This window comes from Arachis hypogaea, chromosome 15, assembly GCF_003086295.3.
Source record: "Arachis hypogaea cultivar Tifrunner chromosome 15, arahy.Tifrunner.gnm2.J5K5, whole genome shotgun sequence".
Taxonomy (NCBI): Eukaryota; Viridiplantae; Streptophyta; class Magnoliopsida; order Fabales; family Fabaceae; genus Arachis; species Arachis hypogaea.
The window spans coordinates 134,293,740-134,313,879 of record NC_092050.1 but is presented as its reverse complement, the minus strand read 5'-3'; the positions used below and the strand labels follow the sequence as shown (position 1 = coordinate 134,313,879).

At 34.5% G+C, this 20,140-nt stretch overlaps 1 protein-coding gene across 1 annotated transcript; it reads left to right on the top strand.

The window, feature by feature from the left end:
- Positions 1-16,102: 16,102 nt before the first annotated feature.
- On the top strand, positions 16,103-18,434 carry LOC112750783 (nematode resistance protein-like HSPRO2). The gene has a single exon (XM_025799636.3). It carries the CDS (start codon positions 16,836-16,838, stop codon positions 18,192-18,194), a length of 1,359 nt encoding a protein of 452 aa, XP_025655421.1. The 5' UTR covers positions 16,103-16,835; the 3' UTR covers positions 18,195-18,434.
- The last annotated feature ends 1,706 nt before the right edge of the window (positions 18,435-20,140 follow it).

Below are 20,140 nucleotides of genomic sequence, written 5' to 3'. Positions count from 1 at the left end.
CAATTCATGTACACTTCTGAAAGGAATAATGGGACAAATCAAAAGAAAGGAGTTCTTGAGATTGATACTCTAAATGCCATATTGGCTCAGAATAAAATATTGACTCAGCAAGTCAATATGATTTCTCAGAGTTTGTCTGGAATGCAAGCAGCAACAGGCAGTACCAAAGAAGCTTTATCTGAAGAAGAAGCTTATAATCCTGATAACCCAGCAATGGAAGAGGTAAATTACATGGGAGAATCCTATGGAAACACCTATAATCCTTCATGGAGAAATCATCCAAATCTCTCATGGAAGGACCAACAGAGGCCTCAACAAGGCTTCAACAACAGTAATGGTGGAAGAAATAGGTTTAGCAATAGCAAACCTTTTCCATCATCTTCTCAGCAACAGACAGAGAACTCTGAGCAGAATAGTTCTGGCTTAGCAACCATAATCTCTGATCTAACTAAGACCACGCTCAGTTTCATGACTGAAGCAAGGTCCTCCATTAGAAATTTGGAGGCACAAATGGGTCAGTTGAGTAAGAGAATTACTGAAACTCCTCCTAGCACTCTCCCAAGCAATACAGAAGAAAACCCAAAGAGAGAATGCAAGGCCATAAACATGTCCCATATGGCCGAATGCATAAAGAAGGGAAAGGCAGTGGTTTCTACTGAGGAAGACCTCAATGGACGTCCACTGGCCTCCAAGGAGTTCCCTAATGAGAAACCATGAGAATCTGAGGCTCATACATAGACCATAGAGATTTCATTAAATTTCCTTCTGCCACTCATGAGCTCTGATGAGTATTCTTCCTCTGAAGAGGATGAAGATGTTACTGAAGAGCAAGTTGCTAAGTACCTTAGAGCAATCATAAAGCTAAATGCCAAGTTATTTGGTAATGAGACTTGGGAGGATGAACCCCCCTTGCTCACCAAAGAACTGGATGACTTGACTAGGTAGAGATTACCTCAGAAGAGACAGGATCCTGGAAAATTCTCAATACTCTGTACCATAGGCACCATGACCTTTGAGAAGGCTCTGTATGACCTGGGATCAAGTATAAACCTCATGCCACTCTCTGTGATGGAGAAGCTAGGGATCCTTGAGGTACAAGCTACAAGAATCTCATTAGAGATGGCAGACAATTCAAAGAAACATGCTTATGGACTTGTAGAGGATGTCTTGGTAAAGGTTGAAGGCCACTACATCCCTGCTAATTTTATAATCCTAGACACTGGGAAGTGTATGGATGAATCCATCATCCTTGACAGACCCTTCCTAGCCATAGCAAAAGCTGTGATTGATGTTGACAGAGGAGAATTGGTCCTTCAAGTGAATGAGAACTACCTTGTGTTTAAGGCTCAAGGATCTCCCTCTGTAACCATGGAGAGGAGGCATGAAAAGCTTCTCTCAATGTAGAGTCAAATAGAGCCTCCACATTCAAACTCTAAGTTTAGTGTTGGGAGACCATCATCATGCCCTGAGTATCTGAGGCTCCATGAGAGCCCACTGTCAAGCTATTGACATTAAAGAAGTGCTTGTTGGGAGGCAACCCAATTTTATTTTATTACATCTATTTTCTATTGTTATTTTATGTTTTCTGTAGGTTGATGATCATGTGAAGCCACAAAAACAACTGAAAAAGCAAAAACAGAATGAAAAATGCCAGTAAGGATAGCAGAATGGGCATTAAACGCCCAGTCTGGCACCATTTTGGGCGTTTAACACCAGAAATGGGCACCAGACTGGCGTTTAACGCCAGAAAGAGGCACAGAGCTGGTGTTTAACGCCAGAAAAGGGAGAAAAGCTGGCATTAAATGCCAGAAATAGGCAGCAACCTGGCGTTTAACGCCAAGATTGGCAATCAAGGGGGCGTTTACACACCAACATGGTGCAGGGATGAGAAACCCTTGACACCTCAGGATCTGTAGACCCCACAGGATCCCCACCTACCTCATTTCTCTCTCTCTCTTCTTCACACCTTCCCATAACACCCTTTCTCAAATACCCTTCACCAATCACCTCAATACCTCTTCCCCAAAAATCCCTCACCTATCAAATCCTACCCTCTTCTCCATAATCTCTTCACCAATCCACATCCATCCATCATAAAACCCCACCTACCTCACCTTTCAAATTCAAACCACTTTCCCTCCCAAACCCACCCATACATGGCCAAACCCTACCCCTCTCTTCACTCCTATATAAACCAATCTTCACTCCTTCATTTTCACACATCATACACACTACTTCTCCCCCTTGGCCGAACCACTAAACCCCCTCCATCTCTTCCATTTTCTTCTTCTACTCTTTTTTTTCTTCTTTTTCTCGAGGAAGAGCAAACCTTCTAAGTTTGGTGTGGTAAAAGCGTTGATTTTTGTTTTTCCATAACCATTTATGGCACCAAAGGCCAGAGAAACCTCTAGAAAGAGGAAAGAGAAGGCAAAAGCTTCCACCTCTGATTCATGGGAGATGGAGAGATTCATCTCAAGGGTGCATCAAGACCACTTCTATGAAGTTGTGGCCAAGAAGAAGGTGATCCCCGAGGTCCCTTTCAAGCTCAAAAAGGGTGAATATCCGGAGATCCGACATGAGATTCGAAGAAGAGTTTGGAAAATTCTCACCAACCCCATTCAACAAGTTGGGATCTTAATGGTTCAAGAGTTCTATGCCAATGCATGGATCACCAAGAACCATGATCAAAGTGTGAACCCAGACCCAAAGAATTGGCTTACAATGGTCCGGGAGAAATGCTTAGATTTCAGTCCAGAAAATGTAAGGTTGGCATTCAACTTGCCCATGATGCAAGGAGATGCACGCCCCTACACTAGAAGGGTCAACTTTGATCAAAGGTTGGACCAAGTCCTCATAGACATTTGTGAAGAGGGCGCTCAATGGAAGAGAGATTCAAGAGGGAAGCCGGTTCAACTAAGAAGGCATGACCTCAAACCAGTGGCTAGAGGATGGTTGGAATTTATCTAACGCTCCATCATCCCTACTAGCAACTGATCCGAAGTAACTATAGATTGGGCTATCATGATCCATAGCATCATGATTGGAGAGGAAGTAGAAGTTCATGAGGTCATATCTCTAGAACTCTACAAAGTAGCTGACAAAACCTCCACTTTGGCAAGGTTAGCCTTCCCTCATCTCATCCGTCACCTATGCAATTTAGCTAGAGTTGTCATAGAGGAAGACATCCTTATTGATGAGGACAAGCCCATCACTAAGAAAAGGATGGAGCAAACAAGAGAGCCCACTCATGAACCTCACCAAGAGCATGAGGAAATTCCTTATCATGAAATTCCTGAGATGCCTCAAGGGATGCACTTTCCTCCACAACATTATTGGGAGCAAATCAACACCTCCCTATGAGAATTAAGTTCCAATAAGGGACAACTAAGGGTGGAGCACCAAGAGCATTCCATCCTCCTCCATAAAATTAGAGAAGACCAAAGAGTCATGAGGGAGGAGCAACAAAGGCAAGGAAAAGACATTGAGGAGCTCAAGCACTCCATAAGATCTTCAAGAGGAAGAACAAGCCGCCATCACTAAGGTGGACCCGTTCTTTAATTTCCTTGTTCTTATTTTTCTGTTTTTTGAAAATTATGCTTTATGTTTTATTTATGTTTGTGTCTTATTACATGATCACTAGTGTCTAAGTGTCTATGCTTTAAAGTTATGAATGTCCTATAAATCCATCACCTTTCTTAAAAAGAAAAATGATCTAAAAACAAAAGAACAAGAAGTACATGATTTCGTATTCATCCTTGAAACTAGTTTAATTATTTTGATGTGGTGACAATACCTTTTGTTTTCTGAATAAATGCTTGAACAGTGCATATTTTTTATATTATTGTTTATGAATGTTAAAATTGTTGGCTCTTGAAAGAATAATGAAAAAGGAGAAATGTCATTGATGATCTTAAAAATCATAAAATTTATTCTTGAAGCAAGAAAAAGCAGTGAAAAAGAAGAAGCTTGCGAAAAAAATGGCGAAAAGAAAAAGAAAGAAAAAGAAAAAGCAAGCAGAAAAAGCCATTAACCCTTTAAACCAAAAGGCAAGGGTAAAAATGATCCAAGGCTTTGAGCATTAATGGATAGGAGGGCCCAAAGAAATAAAATCCTGGCCTAAGCGGCTAAACCAAGTTGTCCCTAACCATGTGCTTGTGGCGTGAAGGTGTCAAGCCAAAAGCTTGAGACTGAGCGGTTAAAGTCGTGATCCAAAGCAAAAAGAGTGTGCTTAAGAACCCTGGACACCTCTAATTAGGGACTCTAGCAAAGTTGAGTCACAATCTGAAAAGGTTCACCCAGTTATGTGTCTGTGGCATTTATGTATCCGGTGGTAATACTGGAAAACAAAGTGCTTAGGGCTACGGCCAAGACTCATAAAGTAGCTGTGTTCAAGAATCAACATACTAAACTAGGAGAATCAATAACATTATCTAAATTATGAGTTCCTATAGATGCCAATCATTCTAAACTTCAAAGGATAAAGTGAGATGCCAAAACTGTTCAGAGGCAAAAAGCTACTAGTCCCGCTCATCTAATTGGAGCTAAGTTTAATTGATATTTTGGAATTTATAGTATATTCTCTTCTTTTTATCCTATTTGAATTTCAGTTGCTTGGGGACAAGCAACAATTTAAGTTTGGTGTTGTGATGAGCGGATAATTTATACGCTTTTTGGCATTGTTTTTAGGTAGTTTTTAGTATATTTTAGTTAATTTTTATTATGTTTTTATTAGTTTTTAAATAAAAATTATATTTCTGGACTTTACTATGAGTTTGTGTATTTTTCTGTGATTTCAGGTATTTTCTGGCTGAAATTGAGGGATCTGAGCAAAAATTTGATTCAGAGGCTGAAAAAGGACTGCAGATGTTGTTGGATTCTGACCTCCCTGCACTCGAAGTGGAATTTTTGGAGCTACAGAAGCCCAATTGGCGCGCTCTAAATTGAGTTAGAAAGTAGACATCCTGGGCTTTCCAGCAATATATAATAGTTTATACTTTTCCCGAGATTTGATGGCCCAAACTGGCGTTCTAAGTCAGCATAAAAATTCTGGCGTCAAAACGCCAGAACTGGCATAAAAGCTGGAGTTAAACGCCCAAACTGGCACAAAAGCTAGCGTTTAACTCCAAGAGAAGCCTATACATGTGGAAGCTTCAATGCTCAGCCCAAGCACACACCAAGTGGGCCCCAGAAGTAGATTTCTGCATCATTTACTCATTTCTGTAAACCCTAGGCTACTAGTTCTCTATAAATAGGACCTTTTGCTATTGTATTTTCATCTTCGGATCATCTCTGGAACACATTATGTAGTTTTTATGTTCTGAGAACTCCATGGGAGGCTGGCCACTCGGCCATGTCTACCCTAATTTCACTTATGTGTTTTCAACGGTGGAGTTTCTACACCCCATAGATTAAGGTGTGGAGCTCTGCTGTTCCTCATGAATTAATGCGAAGTACTATTATTTTTCTATTCAACTCAAGCCTATTTCTTATCTAAGATATTCATTCGCACACAAGAACATGATGAATGTGATGATTATGTGACACTCATCACCATTCTCACCTATTAATGCGTGCCTGACAACCACTTCCGTTCTACATGCAAACAAGCTTGAATGTGTATCTCTTGGGTTTCTAATCTAAGATTAAAACCTTCGTGGTATAGGCTAGAATTATTGGCAGCCATTCCTGAGATCCGAAAAGTCTAAACCTTGTCTGTGGTATTCTGAGTAGGATCTGGGAAGGTATGACTGTGACGAGCTTCAAACTCGCGAGTGTTGGGCGTAGTGACAGACGCAAAAGGATCAATGGATCCTATTCCAACATGATCGAGAACCAACAGCTGATTAGCTGTGCGGTGACAGCGCATTTGGACCATTTTCACTGAGAGGACGGGAGGTAGCCATTGACAACGGTGATACCCAACATACAGCTTGCCATGGAAAGGAGTATGAATGATTGGATGAAGACAATAGGAAAGCAGAGATTCAGAAGGAACAAAGCATCTCCATACGCTTATCTGAAGTTTCCACCAATGAATTACATAACTATCTCTATCTTATTTTATATTTTATTCATCTTTTAATTATCAATTCTCCAAAACCATTTGAATCCACCTGACTGAGATTTACAAGATGACCATAGCTTGCTTCAAGCCGACAATCTCCGTGGGATCGACCCTTACTCACGTAAGGTTTATTACTTGGACGACCTAGTGCACTTGCTGGTTAGTTGTGCGGAGTTGTGACAAAGAGTTGAGATTACATTCGTGCGTACCAAGTTTTTGGTGCCGTTTTAGAGATCACAATTTCGTGCACCAGTTACGAATACTCCCTTCTCTCCCTCCATAACTCCTCCTCAAACTCTTCGGTTTTCTTCACTACCTTATTACTTCTCTTTCTTCTTAGCCAGAAACCACCCAAATGAGGAAAAAAACTGTTGTTCAAAAGCCTCCTAGAGAAAAGATATACAAGCTTCCTGCAAAACCTAGGCCCTCTACCCGTTCCAGAGACCGAACCTTCACTCCCTCACCTTCTCCTCCTACCTCTCCTCCACGAACTGATCCCATGGCAAGGACCAAAACCACCCCCCCCCCAAGATTTTCTGCCTCTGCCAAGCCGACGCCTCCACCAAAGGAACCCTCTGCAAAACCTAGTTCTTCGAAACCTAGCTCATCCAAAGGCAAACGCCCTGCTACTGAAGAACCAGTTCCTGAGACAACTCAGCCTAAACCTAGGTCAGTTCCCTTGCGTTCTCAAAGAGGTAAACCTCGTCTCCCTCTCAAATCTATTAGAGAACCATATATTGATCTTTTTGCTCATAAATCCTACTTTATGACATCTCACTCTAACTATAACCCTCATAGATTTAAGTCTGCCATGAATCATAACTTTTATGAAGGTGTTATTAGGTACCATACCCTGTGTCCCACTTTTCTTGCTGATTTACCTACTTTGAAAAAGAAAGGTTTTCCTTTTATTAAAAATCTGGAATTTCTGGACTGGAATCACCTTTTTAACATCAAAAAGCCTGTGTATCCCCTTTTAGTCAAAGAGTTTTATGCAAACATGACATATCATGAGGGTAGTGTTCTTTCTTATATTAAAGGCAGAGACATTGTTTTAAATGATGAAACAATCAATAATTCTTTGAAGTATACAGATGTTGGACCGTGTGCTTATACTTCTGTAAAGTGGGATGAAGGAGTTGGTATTTCTTACAATGATGCTTTGGCTCACATTTGTGAACATGTTTCCTTAATTGATAGCATCACACCCACTCCCAAAGCCCTAGGACATGAACGTGCTCAGTTGCACCGAATAGTCAACCACATTATACTTCCTCAAAGAGGTTCATATCAAACGATTTCTTACACAGACACACTTGTTTTGAATGCCCTGATCACAAAATCAGAAATTTCTTTTGCCTAATTATGGTTAGATTACATGTTTGATTTTGTTAGAAGTGAGAAAGACAAAGCACTACCTTATGGCATATTTCTAACTTGTGTTTTTGAGCATTTTGGTATTGACTTGTCCAATGAGAATTATGAAAACAGACATTCATATCTAAAAGGGGGTAGTTCAGTAAAACAGCAAAAGGGACCTACTCGTTCAGAGAGAGTGGTCTTGGATAATGAAGATCATGACTTTATCCATGAGGAATCTCTTCCTCCTTCCACCGAGGGTACTTCCATCTCCACTGGACAAAAATTCGCTCTGCTGAATGTTGTCAAAGATGTAGTCCAGGAGTTTGTCTCACAATCAAATCACATGATTGCCATGAGCAAGGAACAAAGGAGGCTAGCAAGCAAGCATGAGAACTTCCTCCGAAAATCAAGAGATCGAGTGGCTGTATTCATGACGTTCATTGACAACCTTCAAAAGGATGAAGACCCTGCCACTGATGCTGATGAGGAAGTTGATTCGGAGGGAAATGGTTCTGATGCTTAGCATTGTCTCATGAAGATAATGTTGTCTGCTCATTTTTTGTCTCATAAAAATTGTCTCTTTTAATACTTTGAAACTTATATTTGTTATTTCTGGATGACTGTAATACCTTAACAAATGCTGCACTTACTTCAAATTAATTTGATATTTTGAACCGTGCTCTAACACTTTCTTGCAGGATTTAAGGTGCTGTTTTGATTGATCTTGCTTAGGCTCCACCCTTGATAACAAAAGGGGGAGTAATAGCTAAATTGCTGATTTTTTACTGCTACTGAATTTTCTGAATTTTAAATTGTGAATTTTGATTTGCAACTGTGCTGCTGCAGGGAATGTAATGACATAACCATTGGAACTTGCTTTTATACATTGTTGGTTTGCCCTTGATTAATCTTGATGATTTGAATTTTGTTGTTGACATAATATGTTCAGTATTGGGCTGAATTTGTAGTGTTGATTGTTTAAACTCTCTTAGTCAAAATTTTTGTGTAGCTCTTTATGGTGCTCTCTATAAGTAAATGCAAACAGGAAAGAAGAGAAGAGCATAAATCCAGGGGGAGCAACACAAAAGGAAGTAACAGTAAATCAAAGGGAGTTTTTAAACTTTATTCAAATTCATTTCCTTTTGATCATTACTTAAATTATGTTTGTCATCAAGGAGGAGATTGTTAAGTTGAGAAATCAACTAAATTAATTATTGATGACAAACATTATTTTTGGGTATTTATCTAACTAATGTTAATTATTTATAATTAAGCATTGCAGGCCACAAATCAATACAGCTGCCCAAAGTGAATGAAAACAAAAACAAGGCTGGCGGGCTACAAACCAATAAAAGTCCAAAGAAAACAAAGCAAGGAACCAAAGGGCTGAACTTGATTTAAACCCGATCCAAGCCCGTTTCCATAACTCCAAGCAGATCCCTCCAATTTGCTCTCACACCAAAAGCAATGTTTACTTTTGTGTTTTGGTCAGAAAATCAGAAAAGTAAGAGAGAGCTTCTTCCCTAAGCTATTCACCAAAAAAGCAAGAAAGAGAATGTTAAGCAAATGGTAGAGGTCTAATCACCCACATCAATCTGTATCAAGAAGAGGTCAGAAGCTAAAGGTGATTTTTATTTCCTTCTACATGCATCTCATTTTCTTCTCTTCATCTTCAACTCTATACTACTCCATATTGGGATAAATGGGAAAGATAAAGTCTGTTCTTCCCTACTGTGCATCTACGGTCACAAATATAACTTGGGGACCAAGCTGTTTTTCAAGGGCCATGATCTGGCTAACCATTGAAGGATTTGTTGTGTTTGCTGTCCTGAGGCCTTCGGTCAACCAAGGAAGTCAGAACCAAAGTCCCTAATTTGAGTAAATATGGAAGAAAGGGAACGGCAGAGTTGGTGAAGCACAAAGCTCCAGGTTTGACCTAGGAAAGAGAAACATGCAAGGAGATACAAAAGAAGTTGGTTTACCATTCTAAAGCCAAGGAGAGATAACCCAGAGTATTGAGGTTTTGTTCTGTGAAGAAGCTCTCTGAAGAAGTTCATCTACTTGGACAGTGCTTTCTTTCAAAGAAGTATTCTGCCAAAAATGAAGAACTGAATCAGAGACATGCAAACCTGGTTTATCACATAGCAAAGAGGCTGTTGTAGAGTCAATCTCCTTCATGTTTTACAGATTGTAATTTTCTTTTCAATGTTTATCTTTCTGTAATTTCTTGAGTGAAAAGGCATATTGAGAGAGTTTAAGTAAAAGCCAATGAGTGAATGAGGATGAGTGATACACTTGAGAGAAAATTCTAGAGTTAATTTCAGATTTTTTTAGGTAAGTCTGTGTCTTGTATCTTGTACCCGTGAGGTACCTGTTGGGTGAGCACTAAGAGTGAAGAGTTTGGTATTAGTATAGCCAATGTCAAGTTAGGTTAGAACTTGAGTGTGTAAGGATTGTGTTAATCCTGTGGAATTGGTGTATGTAATACTTTAACTATAATGAAAATTCCACCACTATTGTGGTGGAGACTGGATGTAGGTTGCATAGCACAAGGCAACCGAACCAGGATACATGATGGTGTCAGCTTCTCTCTTCTCTGATCTGTTCTGTTTTCTGATATTCATGAGACAAAATGAAATTGTCTCATAAATTTCCGTTGCTGATTTCAAACAGAATCAGAATTGAAAGTTTGTTTTAAAGGGTTAATTCAGTAACACAAAAAAAGTCATAAATTCAACCCCCCTTCTCTAAGTCTTCTACAACCTTCATTTATACACTAATAAACTAATATAGATTGAATAAATATATATATATATATAATCAATGTTTGTGAAAGTATAAATTAATTATACCATCTTAACTAATTTTATATTATACATATTTAATTTTTATAAATAAAAATTGTATATTAATATCTGTTAAAATACTAATAATATAACATGCATGTTTATTAATACTCATATCTTAAATTATTTGATATCTCATTTTTAATTGTTACTGACAATTTTTTATTAAGTAAAGTTTATCAATTATCATATCTGAAATAAATTACTTTGCAATAATTTCCTTTTCAAAGCAAACAAACATCTAATTTCTTAGACAATCATTTTCGTTCTTGTTTCAAAATCTTGTTTTAATAATTTTTATGTTAAAAAAACTTATTTAATTATTGACGTTGTAATAGAAAGAAAATAAAATAAAATGTAACGTCAAAAAATAAATATATAATAAAATAACCACAACTTACGAATTATTTTAATCTAATTTTTTTAATTTACTAATTTAATAATATATTTTATTCTATATTTTTGAATATTAATAACTAACTAATAACCAAAAGAATAAATTTTAATGGTTTTCTAGCATTTTTCTTAAATTAAACGAGAAATTACATTCTTTTAACTTGATCAGATCTCTTAATTATTTAAAACAATCTATCGAAATATTTTGAAAAGGCTAAATACATATATATATATATATATATATATATATATATATATATATATATATATATATATTGTTTCCAAATGGCCACTACGAGTCCCCCGCCCTCAGCTACTAAGTTGATATTATTGAATGAATATATGATAGTATGAGATAACAGTTTTGTACTTTAGTTTTCTTTTTATGCCAAAGGAAGGTCTAATTAAAAAAAAAAAAAACAAACAAACAAACAAAAATAGAAAGAAAAAGAAAAAGTCTAAAAATGTATTAATATCTCTAGAATTTTTCTATGAACGAAATGTCAGGTGAGAAGTTTTAACACCCAAACCTAAATTAATAAGCAACTCTATTAGTCATTATATCATGGGACATTTTGAATATTTAATCACTGGAACAATGGAAATTCTATCTTCCAAAGCAAGTCTATGTAATATTTTAAACAAATTTTATACAAAACACAATTTTTTTAGAAAAAAATAATAATAAAGAAGAACCGACTTCGGTTGCTCAACTTGGTAAAGGAAAGACCGCATGCTTTTGAATTCGTAGACGACATTAGAAAAGTCATCGGTCCATAAAATGATTGTTATCCGATCCTAGGCCACACTTCACATATTATATTATTATGGATAGAAATAAAGAACCTTGTGTGATAACAACACATTAAAAAGAAATAAAATAAAAAAGAACACAATCAACATGTTAAGTGTCCCAACATTTTGGGCACCATAGCATCCAATATCCATGGAAGTGGTGGTAATAGAGCAAGTGCATGCCGCTATCTTCTTTTTCCATTGATGTTCTTCTTTCCTTTAATTTTAATTTTTCTCTTTCGTGGTCTTTTCAAACCCAAATATAATGCAACTCCAATACATCCTACATCCAAGCGTAGGATTCTTACTTATCGTTCTAAATCCAACTCTAATATACATATCTATTCTTTTGCTTTCTATAGATGATCTACTATCATTGATTCATTATCTCTGAAAATGCATGTCATTCTCCACTTAATGCCCTAATTTCGTATATAATGAGTAATTTTAAGAATTAATACTTTTTGTTAATATTAATTAATATTTTATTTTTATATTATTAGAATTTTAAATTTATAGTTTCAAATTTAAAATTAAATATAAAATTTTTTTATTAGTGAAATATTAATTTAAAATAATAAACTTTATTAATTATCATAGCCCACTAATAATTAAGGATCATATCACATATCACTTATTGTTGCTCTTCTGATTTGTTTAGACACAAAAAGAAATATAGGTTTAATTTTGATATATTGAGAGAGTAAATTATTAAACACAAAAAATTAGTTATTTTTAGATGATTATTTATGCGAACAATATAAAAATTAGTTATTTTTGTTGATATATTATGTAATTTGATGTATATATAAATTTATTTTACAATCTAAATTAAATTAAAAAATATCACATATCACTTATTAATTAGGGTTCTTGTTACATAAATAATAATAATAATAATAATAATAATAATAAAAATTGATTACCAAAATAATAATAATAATATTGTAACAATCACTCGTTTGGTTATCACCATTCGTGGGCATAAACCAAATATTTATACCAACCTTCCCACCGTACCGTTGACTCCCACATGTTATAAGTCAAACAAGTTTTCATCCTAATTTTGTGCATTAATTTTATCAAGATTTGTCATTATCTATCTGATAACGAAAAAGAAATTATCAATCAATGTTCTAAATATACAAATATAATATCTTTAATTTGAATATATATAGACTACTTTTATTTGATTAAGAAAAAAATATTTTTTGTTTATTTTTGTTTGCATTAGAAATTGAAAAAGAATTACCATAAAAAATTGTAATCAATGTCCTTGAAAGTATTGGTTAATAAACCTCTCATCGAAATTACATTAAAATTGAAGACAACAAATTTTTAAACAGGTAGTAAATAGCTAAATTCTTATTAAAAAAAACAAAAACGAATAGCACTTGAATTTGACTCTTAAAAAGTGCTATTATCATTAAGTGGGAGATTAACTGTTAACTATTCTATTTTTTAAAATAAAAAATATTATTTATGTATTAAAAAGTCAGTTATTAAAACCAATTATATAATATATATTATTTAATTTATTTTTAATATATATTTTATATTTTAACATATACTTTATACTAAAAATTAATTTTAGTGATTAATTTTAAAATATATATAATAATATGATTACTCTAAAATAATAGGCGTAATATTTTGTGGAAGGATAAAAGAAAAAGAATTATATTATTACTAAATATCGTCCAATGTTGGCGGTGACTATTGCAGTAGTGCTACATATACGTGACTTCACTGACTTGTGAGACCATAATAACTTGCTTCACAACCAAAGTTAAAGATAGACATTAGAGATGGAATGATATATTTACACTTTTTATGTATATTTTTTATTTTAAATATTGAAAATTACTAATAAAATGGGAGAAAATAAAAGAATTATTTTTATATCACAAAACAAATATAAAAAATATAGAAAAAATGATACAAAAATGATTCTTTAGGCATTAAGCCATTAACTAACTCGATGGAAAATTTCTTTTTGTTACAGTATTTTTAGGGGTAACAAATTTATCCCTAGCGCCCAAAATAACCCAATGTCACCTGTGACTGAGAAGGATGAGTGGAGGCACGTGGTTGCCACGCGATGTAAATGGCATTGAACTGGTTAGTGGTTACAGCCGCAGTAGGTGGTCAAAAAGCGTAGCAACTTGGATCTTGGATTACAAACATGGAATGGGAATAGAACAAAGTCCATTACCTATTCACAACGCCGGACAGGTTAAGACCTCTTTTACTTACCTTCTTTTCTCTATATTCTTTAATTATATTTATGTGTACCTTCTTTTCTTTGCCTTTTTTTTTCTCTACTTTCTTTAATTATGTTTGTGTGTACTTTCTTTTCTTTGTCTTCTTTAATTATACATATAATAAGTATCTGTGTCCATGACTTATTCATAGATTCACAGGCTAAAATCTCTCTTTTTACTTTCTTTTCTCTTTCTTCTTTAATTGTATGTGTATCTTTTTTTCTTAGAGTATGTATATCCATTACCTACTTATTCATAAACGTCGAATAGATTAAGATCTCTTTTTCTTACATTCAATTCTTTATATATGTTTTTCAATTATTTATGTATTTTCTTTTCTTTATCTTCTTTAATTATATATGTGTATCCATTACCTATTTATAAACGTGGATCATGCTAAAATCTATTTTTTTAACATTTTTTTCTATTTTTTTTAATTGTGTGTACGCATACGTACTTCTATTCACAAACGTTGAATATATTAAGATCTCTTTTTTATTTTTTATTTTTATTTTGTGTATGAGACAAATCTTAATATCAAAATATTTTAATAATTATGATAGATGACTATATATAAATATAATTAAAATTAAAGTTATATATTTTTTATAATATTTTTTTATTTTCTAAATTTAAAAATATTATTAAATAATAAAAATATTACTTTAATTTTAACAATATCTTTTAAGACAACATAATCACAATACTATAGACATCCTAACATATATATATATATATATATATATATATATATATATATATATATATATATATATATATGAACTTTTGGGTTTTTTGAGTTTTTCATGGCTGTGCTCTTGCTATAATTTATTTGCAGTTTGAGGGTTTTTTTATGAACTTTGATCATTGAATACGAATGTGAAATTTCAATGATAAAATATAGAGTAAGTTATCTTGTGGAATTACAAATTTTTGAATTTTAATTTTATACGAATTATCAAATTTAAATGTTTAAAATTTTATTCTATGTTTTTAATAATTTTATTTATTTAATTAAATTGAATCGAACACAATTTAACTATTGGTTCGATTAAACAATTAAAGGATCACTCAATTGGTTCGATGATAGATTCGATATTTAGAACGTCAGTAAAAATAAGAAACGACAAAGATGAAGCCTTCTCTTTTAAACTGATCATGGAGAAACCTTTACGGAAAAAATGGACAGAAAATTCTATAAATCAATTTATTTAAAGTGTTTTTAGGTACGTAGTGGTGTCATTTTATTCAGATGCGCAAGTACTGGGACAAGGAACTAAGTTAGCTCAAATGGGTTAGAAAAATAATTTTGACTTTAGATTGTAAATAAATTGAACTAAATTTAAATAAGGATATCAAAAAATTATCCTTCCCCTGTCCACTTGGCAACTTTGCTTTCGGGGCATGGTCCTTAAATATTAAATAATAACACAATTTATTAACGTTGTTTATGACTAACGATGTCATGAATGGAAACTTTCTCTTATGGATATTTTTGCCGTCCCATAATGTCAATTGGGCAGGTTATGTTGTATTAGGAGGTGGTAAGGGATTAGGGTTTAGGAAGAATTATGGCATCCTGGGGAACTAGATTCCTCTTGTTTAAACATTGTTGTATTCAAGACCAAAAAAGAACGTTGTTGTATTCGTACAGCTATCCTTTTTTACTTATTTTTTTAATAACGTAGATGAAAGTGGTTAGATTCAACCTTTCAATTTCATTAGAATGTAAAGTTATAGGGCTGGTGATTTTATATTAAAAAAGAATTTTAGAGATCAACCCTTTTTATTAATATTAATTGATGTTTTAAATTAATACTTTATTTTTATATTATTGAGATTTAGGATAAAAGGTTCAGGATTTAGAATTTAATAAAAAAAATTATTTTTATTAAACAAGTGTTGATGATCATATTAAAAATAATAAATTTTGTTAGTAATATAATATTACTCTTTTAATAACTTTATAATACACCATACACTTTAAATTATATAAATATTGAATATAAGCTACTATGATTAATTATTTTATAATGCAGTTGAACCCAGGCGACAGCTTAGTAATTAAATCTCATGCATCTCATCATGTAAGGAAAGAAAGTAAGAAACTACTACTACTACTACTACTACTAAGAATTAACTAAAAATTAACTATTAATTAATTATTTATATACATATTGAGAAAGTGTATAATAATAATAATAATAATAATAATAATAATAATAATAATAATAATAATAATAATAATAATAATCATAAACTTGGTAATTAATTTTAAGTATATATAGAATTTTTTTTATAAAATAGTGAGTAAAGCTGCATTTGGATTTTGGATATATCTTAGCGTAGGAGAGGAAATCATTTATTTTTGCTATTAATGTACGTACATATGGAAGGAATAATAATAAATGGTGGAATTGGGTAAAGATATATTTGAGTGGGGGGATTCAAATCTCCGAATGGAGAAGCATGGCTTATGGAAAGGGAAGCATGGAGCCAACAACCCAACCATGGTGGCATATTAATGTAACATGGCTAAGAGTGATTGGCCACGAGGCTAAGGCGTGGGTTGAAAGTCCTAACGCGTAACACCTAAGAAACTACTACTACTACTAAGAAGGTCCAACTTCAACGACTCCACTATTGAAATTTTTAGATTCTAAACAAAGATAACACACTTCCTCTTCAACTTCCTTTTCTTGTCTTTTTATGTTGTGGATAAGCTCCATGTATTCTCACATCCCACCATATTCCCTCCGTCACATATTTTAATCAGAATTTATCTATTTATTATGAAGTGTATGTAATCTAATTCCTCATTTTACGTAATGAAATTTAAAATGATATTCTATTCCATAGCGCCGCGACTTTCAAATTCCTCGTTCGTGTAGTGTTCCCTTTGCCCCCATTCCCCCCAGTCCACACGTCTTTCCTTTCGTTTCCATCTCTATTCAAATTTCCTGTTTCCACAACCTCTCTCCTCTTATCCATCCATATAAATACTCATTCATCTACCTTCTTATTAGTATCTCAAATTCTAGCATTACCGAAATCAGTAACATTTTCTAAGTGTACCACTTTTATTTTTTCATCAATCATAATCCCAAAATGGTTGATTTAGAGTGGAAATCAAAGATGGCAAGGTCCAACATCAACATGCACCATCCCAAGTCCCCAAAACTCACCGTTTCAGACAAATCCGTACTTCAACCAAACTTACCCGCTTTGCAGCTACATCTTACACCAAACGACTTCAAAACAGCGTCGTTTTCCCTTTGTGAAGCTTACGACAACTACCTCAGCCTCCCTCAGCTACGAACACTCTGGGCCTCAAACAACTTCCCCAACTGGGCCCACGAACCCATCATCAAGCCCGCTCTCCACGCCCTCGAGATCACCTTCCGATTCATCTCAACCGTTTTCTCAGACCCAAGGCCGTATGCCAACAAACGCGAGTGGGCCCGCAGGCTCGAGTCCCTCGCCAAGGCCCAGGTACAGCTCATCGCAACGCTCTTCGAGGACCAGGAAGAAAGCCCTGAGACACGTGGCGAAGTTCCGGTTAGTGACATCAGCAGTAGCGGTTACAGAAGCTACAGCGAGGCTAGCTTGCTTCCAAGGCTCGCCACGTGGCACAGATCCAGGGATGTGGCTCAGAGGATCCTCGCCACCGTGGAAGCCGAGATGACGAGGTGTCCATACACTTTAGGCTTGGGCGAACCAAACCTCGCCGGAAAACCGATCCTCCGTTACGACGCCATTTGCAGGCCAAACGAGCTTCATTCCCTTAAAACGACGCCGTTGGATCACCTGGATAACTTCGAGAACTTGAATCTCCGCGCGACGCACCAGATTGTGGAGTCCTGGTCACGCGCCGCGCGCGTGCTGCTCGAGAGTGTTGCGGAGTCGGTGGAAGGAAGAAGGTTCGAGAAGGCCGCAAGGGAGTGCTACGCAGTGGAGCGGATCTGGAAGCTTCTAACGGAGATCGAGGACCTTCACTTATTGATGGATCCAAACGATTTGATGAAGCTGAAGAAGCAGATCGAGATTCGGTGTTTCGGCGATACGGCGGCATTTTGCTTCCGGTCAAAGGAGCTAGTGGAGGTGACGAAGATGTGTAGGGAGATGAAGAGGATGGTGCCGGAGATATTGGAGGTGGAGGTTGATCCGAAGGGAGGGCCGGGGATAGTGGAGGCCGCGATGAGGGTTTATGCGGAAAAGAAGAAGGAGAGTGTGGTGGAGGTGTTGCAAGCGATGCAGGGAATAGAGGCGGCGATGAAGAGATTCTTCTTCGGTTACAAGCAGGTTGTGGCGGCGGTGATGGGGAGTGCGGAGGCTGGCGGGAACCGAGTTGGTTCCGGCGACTCGCTGAGTCAGATATTCCTGGAGCCAACGTATTTCCCGAGCCTCGATGCAGCAAAGACGTTCCTGGGGTACTATTGGGATAATCACGAAAATGCCCTTGCTTGACACTGACATTTGAATGGCACTGTCATTGTCTTGACGCTTGATACAATGATTCCCAATAATAAGGACTTTAAGGAGGGAAAAGAAAAGAGGGAAAGGTGTCAGAAGCTAGAAATTAAGAAAGAAATTGAAGTATTCTTTTCTTGTTCCTTTATATATGAACTAATTTCTCATTGTAAAATGGTTCGTGTAACAACCATTTCCTGTAAAATATTTAACAATTTTTTGGATTATTTACATTCACATGGATCTTTTCAGTTATTTTTCCTTTTTAGTTTCAAATCTTTTAATATTTTTATTTATTTTTTCTATTTAAAAAAAACTTAACTCACGAATAAACCGTTAAACTAAGGAAAAAAAAAGTTGAATTATTAGAACAAGCACAAAACCGAACGGGATAAAATTTGCATGAGTGTTGTTGTTTTGAATGAAATAAATTTTGGATATAAGAGTAGTTAAATGGATTTTGTCCGGTTACAGGTTAAAAAGTACTTAACTAATAAACATTATCATTTTTAATCCATATTTAATAAATAATAATTTGTATTTATATTTGTTCAAAATTTTATAATAAAAAATATATAATTTATATCTATATTTATTAGAATTTTACATATATAAATTAAGTATTTATATTTATTAAAATTTATATATATAAATTAATAAAATTTATTTATTAAAAATAATTTAATATTTATATTGATTAAATAATAACAAAAAATATTAAAAATTATTGGCCCAAAATTTTTTTATAGATTAGCAAACTCTAGTTCCATATAATACCACTTTGTTTTCTTATTTTTATTTCTCCTCAATCTGAGGGAAATTGATGAAATGTGAATAACGAATTCGTCTCCATAAAATTATTATCTTTTCTTGTATTATCCAAATATTAGTGAAATAATTATATAAGATTATATCTTCCAAAGAAAAAATTGTTATATACTTATATATATAATATATATCCCGAACCCATGCTACATAAATAATGCACTCACCTAACTCATAACAGTTACGAAGGATGATAATTATGGGCAGCTCTTTCTTAATCTTGTTAAACAGCTAATCCTGCCTATTCTTAAAAAATGCTCTCTAACACAGTTTTTTTTTAAATATAATTCCCCAATACACCTTACCAAGAAGCAAACTTTAGAGTTAAATTAAAAGGGTAATTTGTTTAGCAAATTAACGGAACGAAGTAGAAGTAAATCATTGACTTTTGATGAATACAGAAGAAGCTTGGACACAGAAACTAGTCAAACATGGGAAGCCGAAGCACAATACTTTGGATGTGAGACACAACCTCTTCTAGAAAGTATATGTTTTTGCCCAAAAAATGAAAAAAAAAAAAAAAAAGGAGACAGAGAGAAAGAGGGTGCATGTCTATTACGGTGAAATTGGAAATGTTCTATGATCCACTAGGATCGGGTCTTATTTATCTGTGGATTAAATTGTCAGATTAATTCAGCGATAATGAATTGAGGTACGATAATAAATGTATAATACATTTTTTTACACCAAAAAATAAGTGCATGCCACTTATAGTCAGACAAGAAAAAAATGCTAACGTCTTCTACAAGAATAGTAATCATACACAAATCTTACGTGCACCATAGAAAGAGTCATATAAATAATGAGTTCGGATAACAAAAGAAAGTGAATAGAATGGTGGTGCAAGTCTCTTCCAAACTTAATCTAGAATGGTAGACTCAATAACCTTATCTATATAATCTATAATATCATTAATTATAAATCAATTGCCACTTAATTCTTAAACATGTTCTCTCACATTTTTTTTATTTAAATTGTCAATCACAGATTTAAAAATGGCAACATAGCAGGAAAGAAACCAATACAAAATGGCTACATGGTTTTCTCATAATCCTCCCCATATTTGTGTTGTTATTTTTCCCACATATTTTCTCGCTACGTTTGCTTTGTTGTTTTAC

Excerpts from the sequence above, each read along its gene's own strand:
- LOC112750783 (XM_025799636.3), top strand. The coding sequence starts at position 16,836 with ATGGTTGATTTAGAGTGGAAATCAAAGATGGCAAGGTCCAACATCAAC.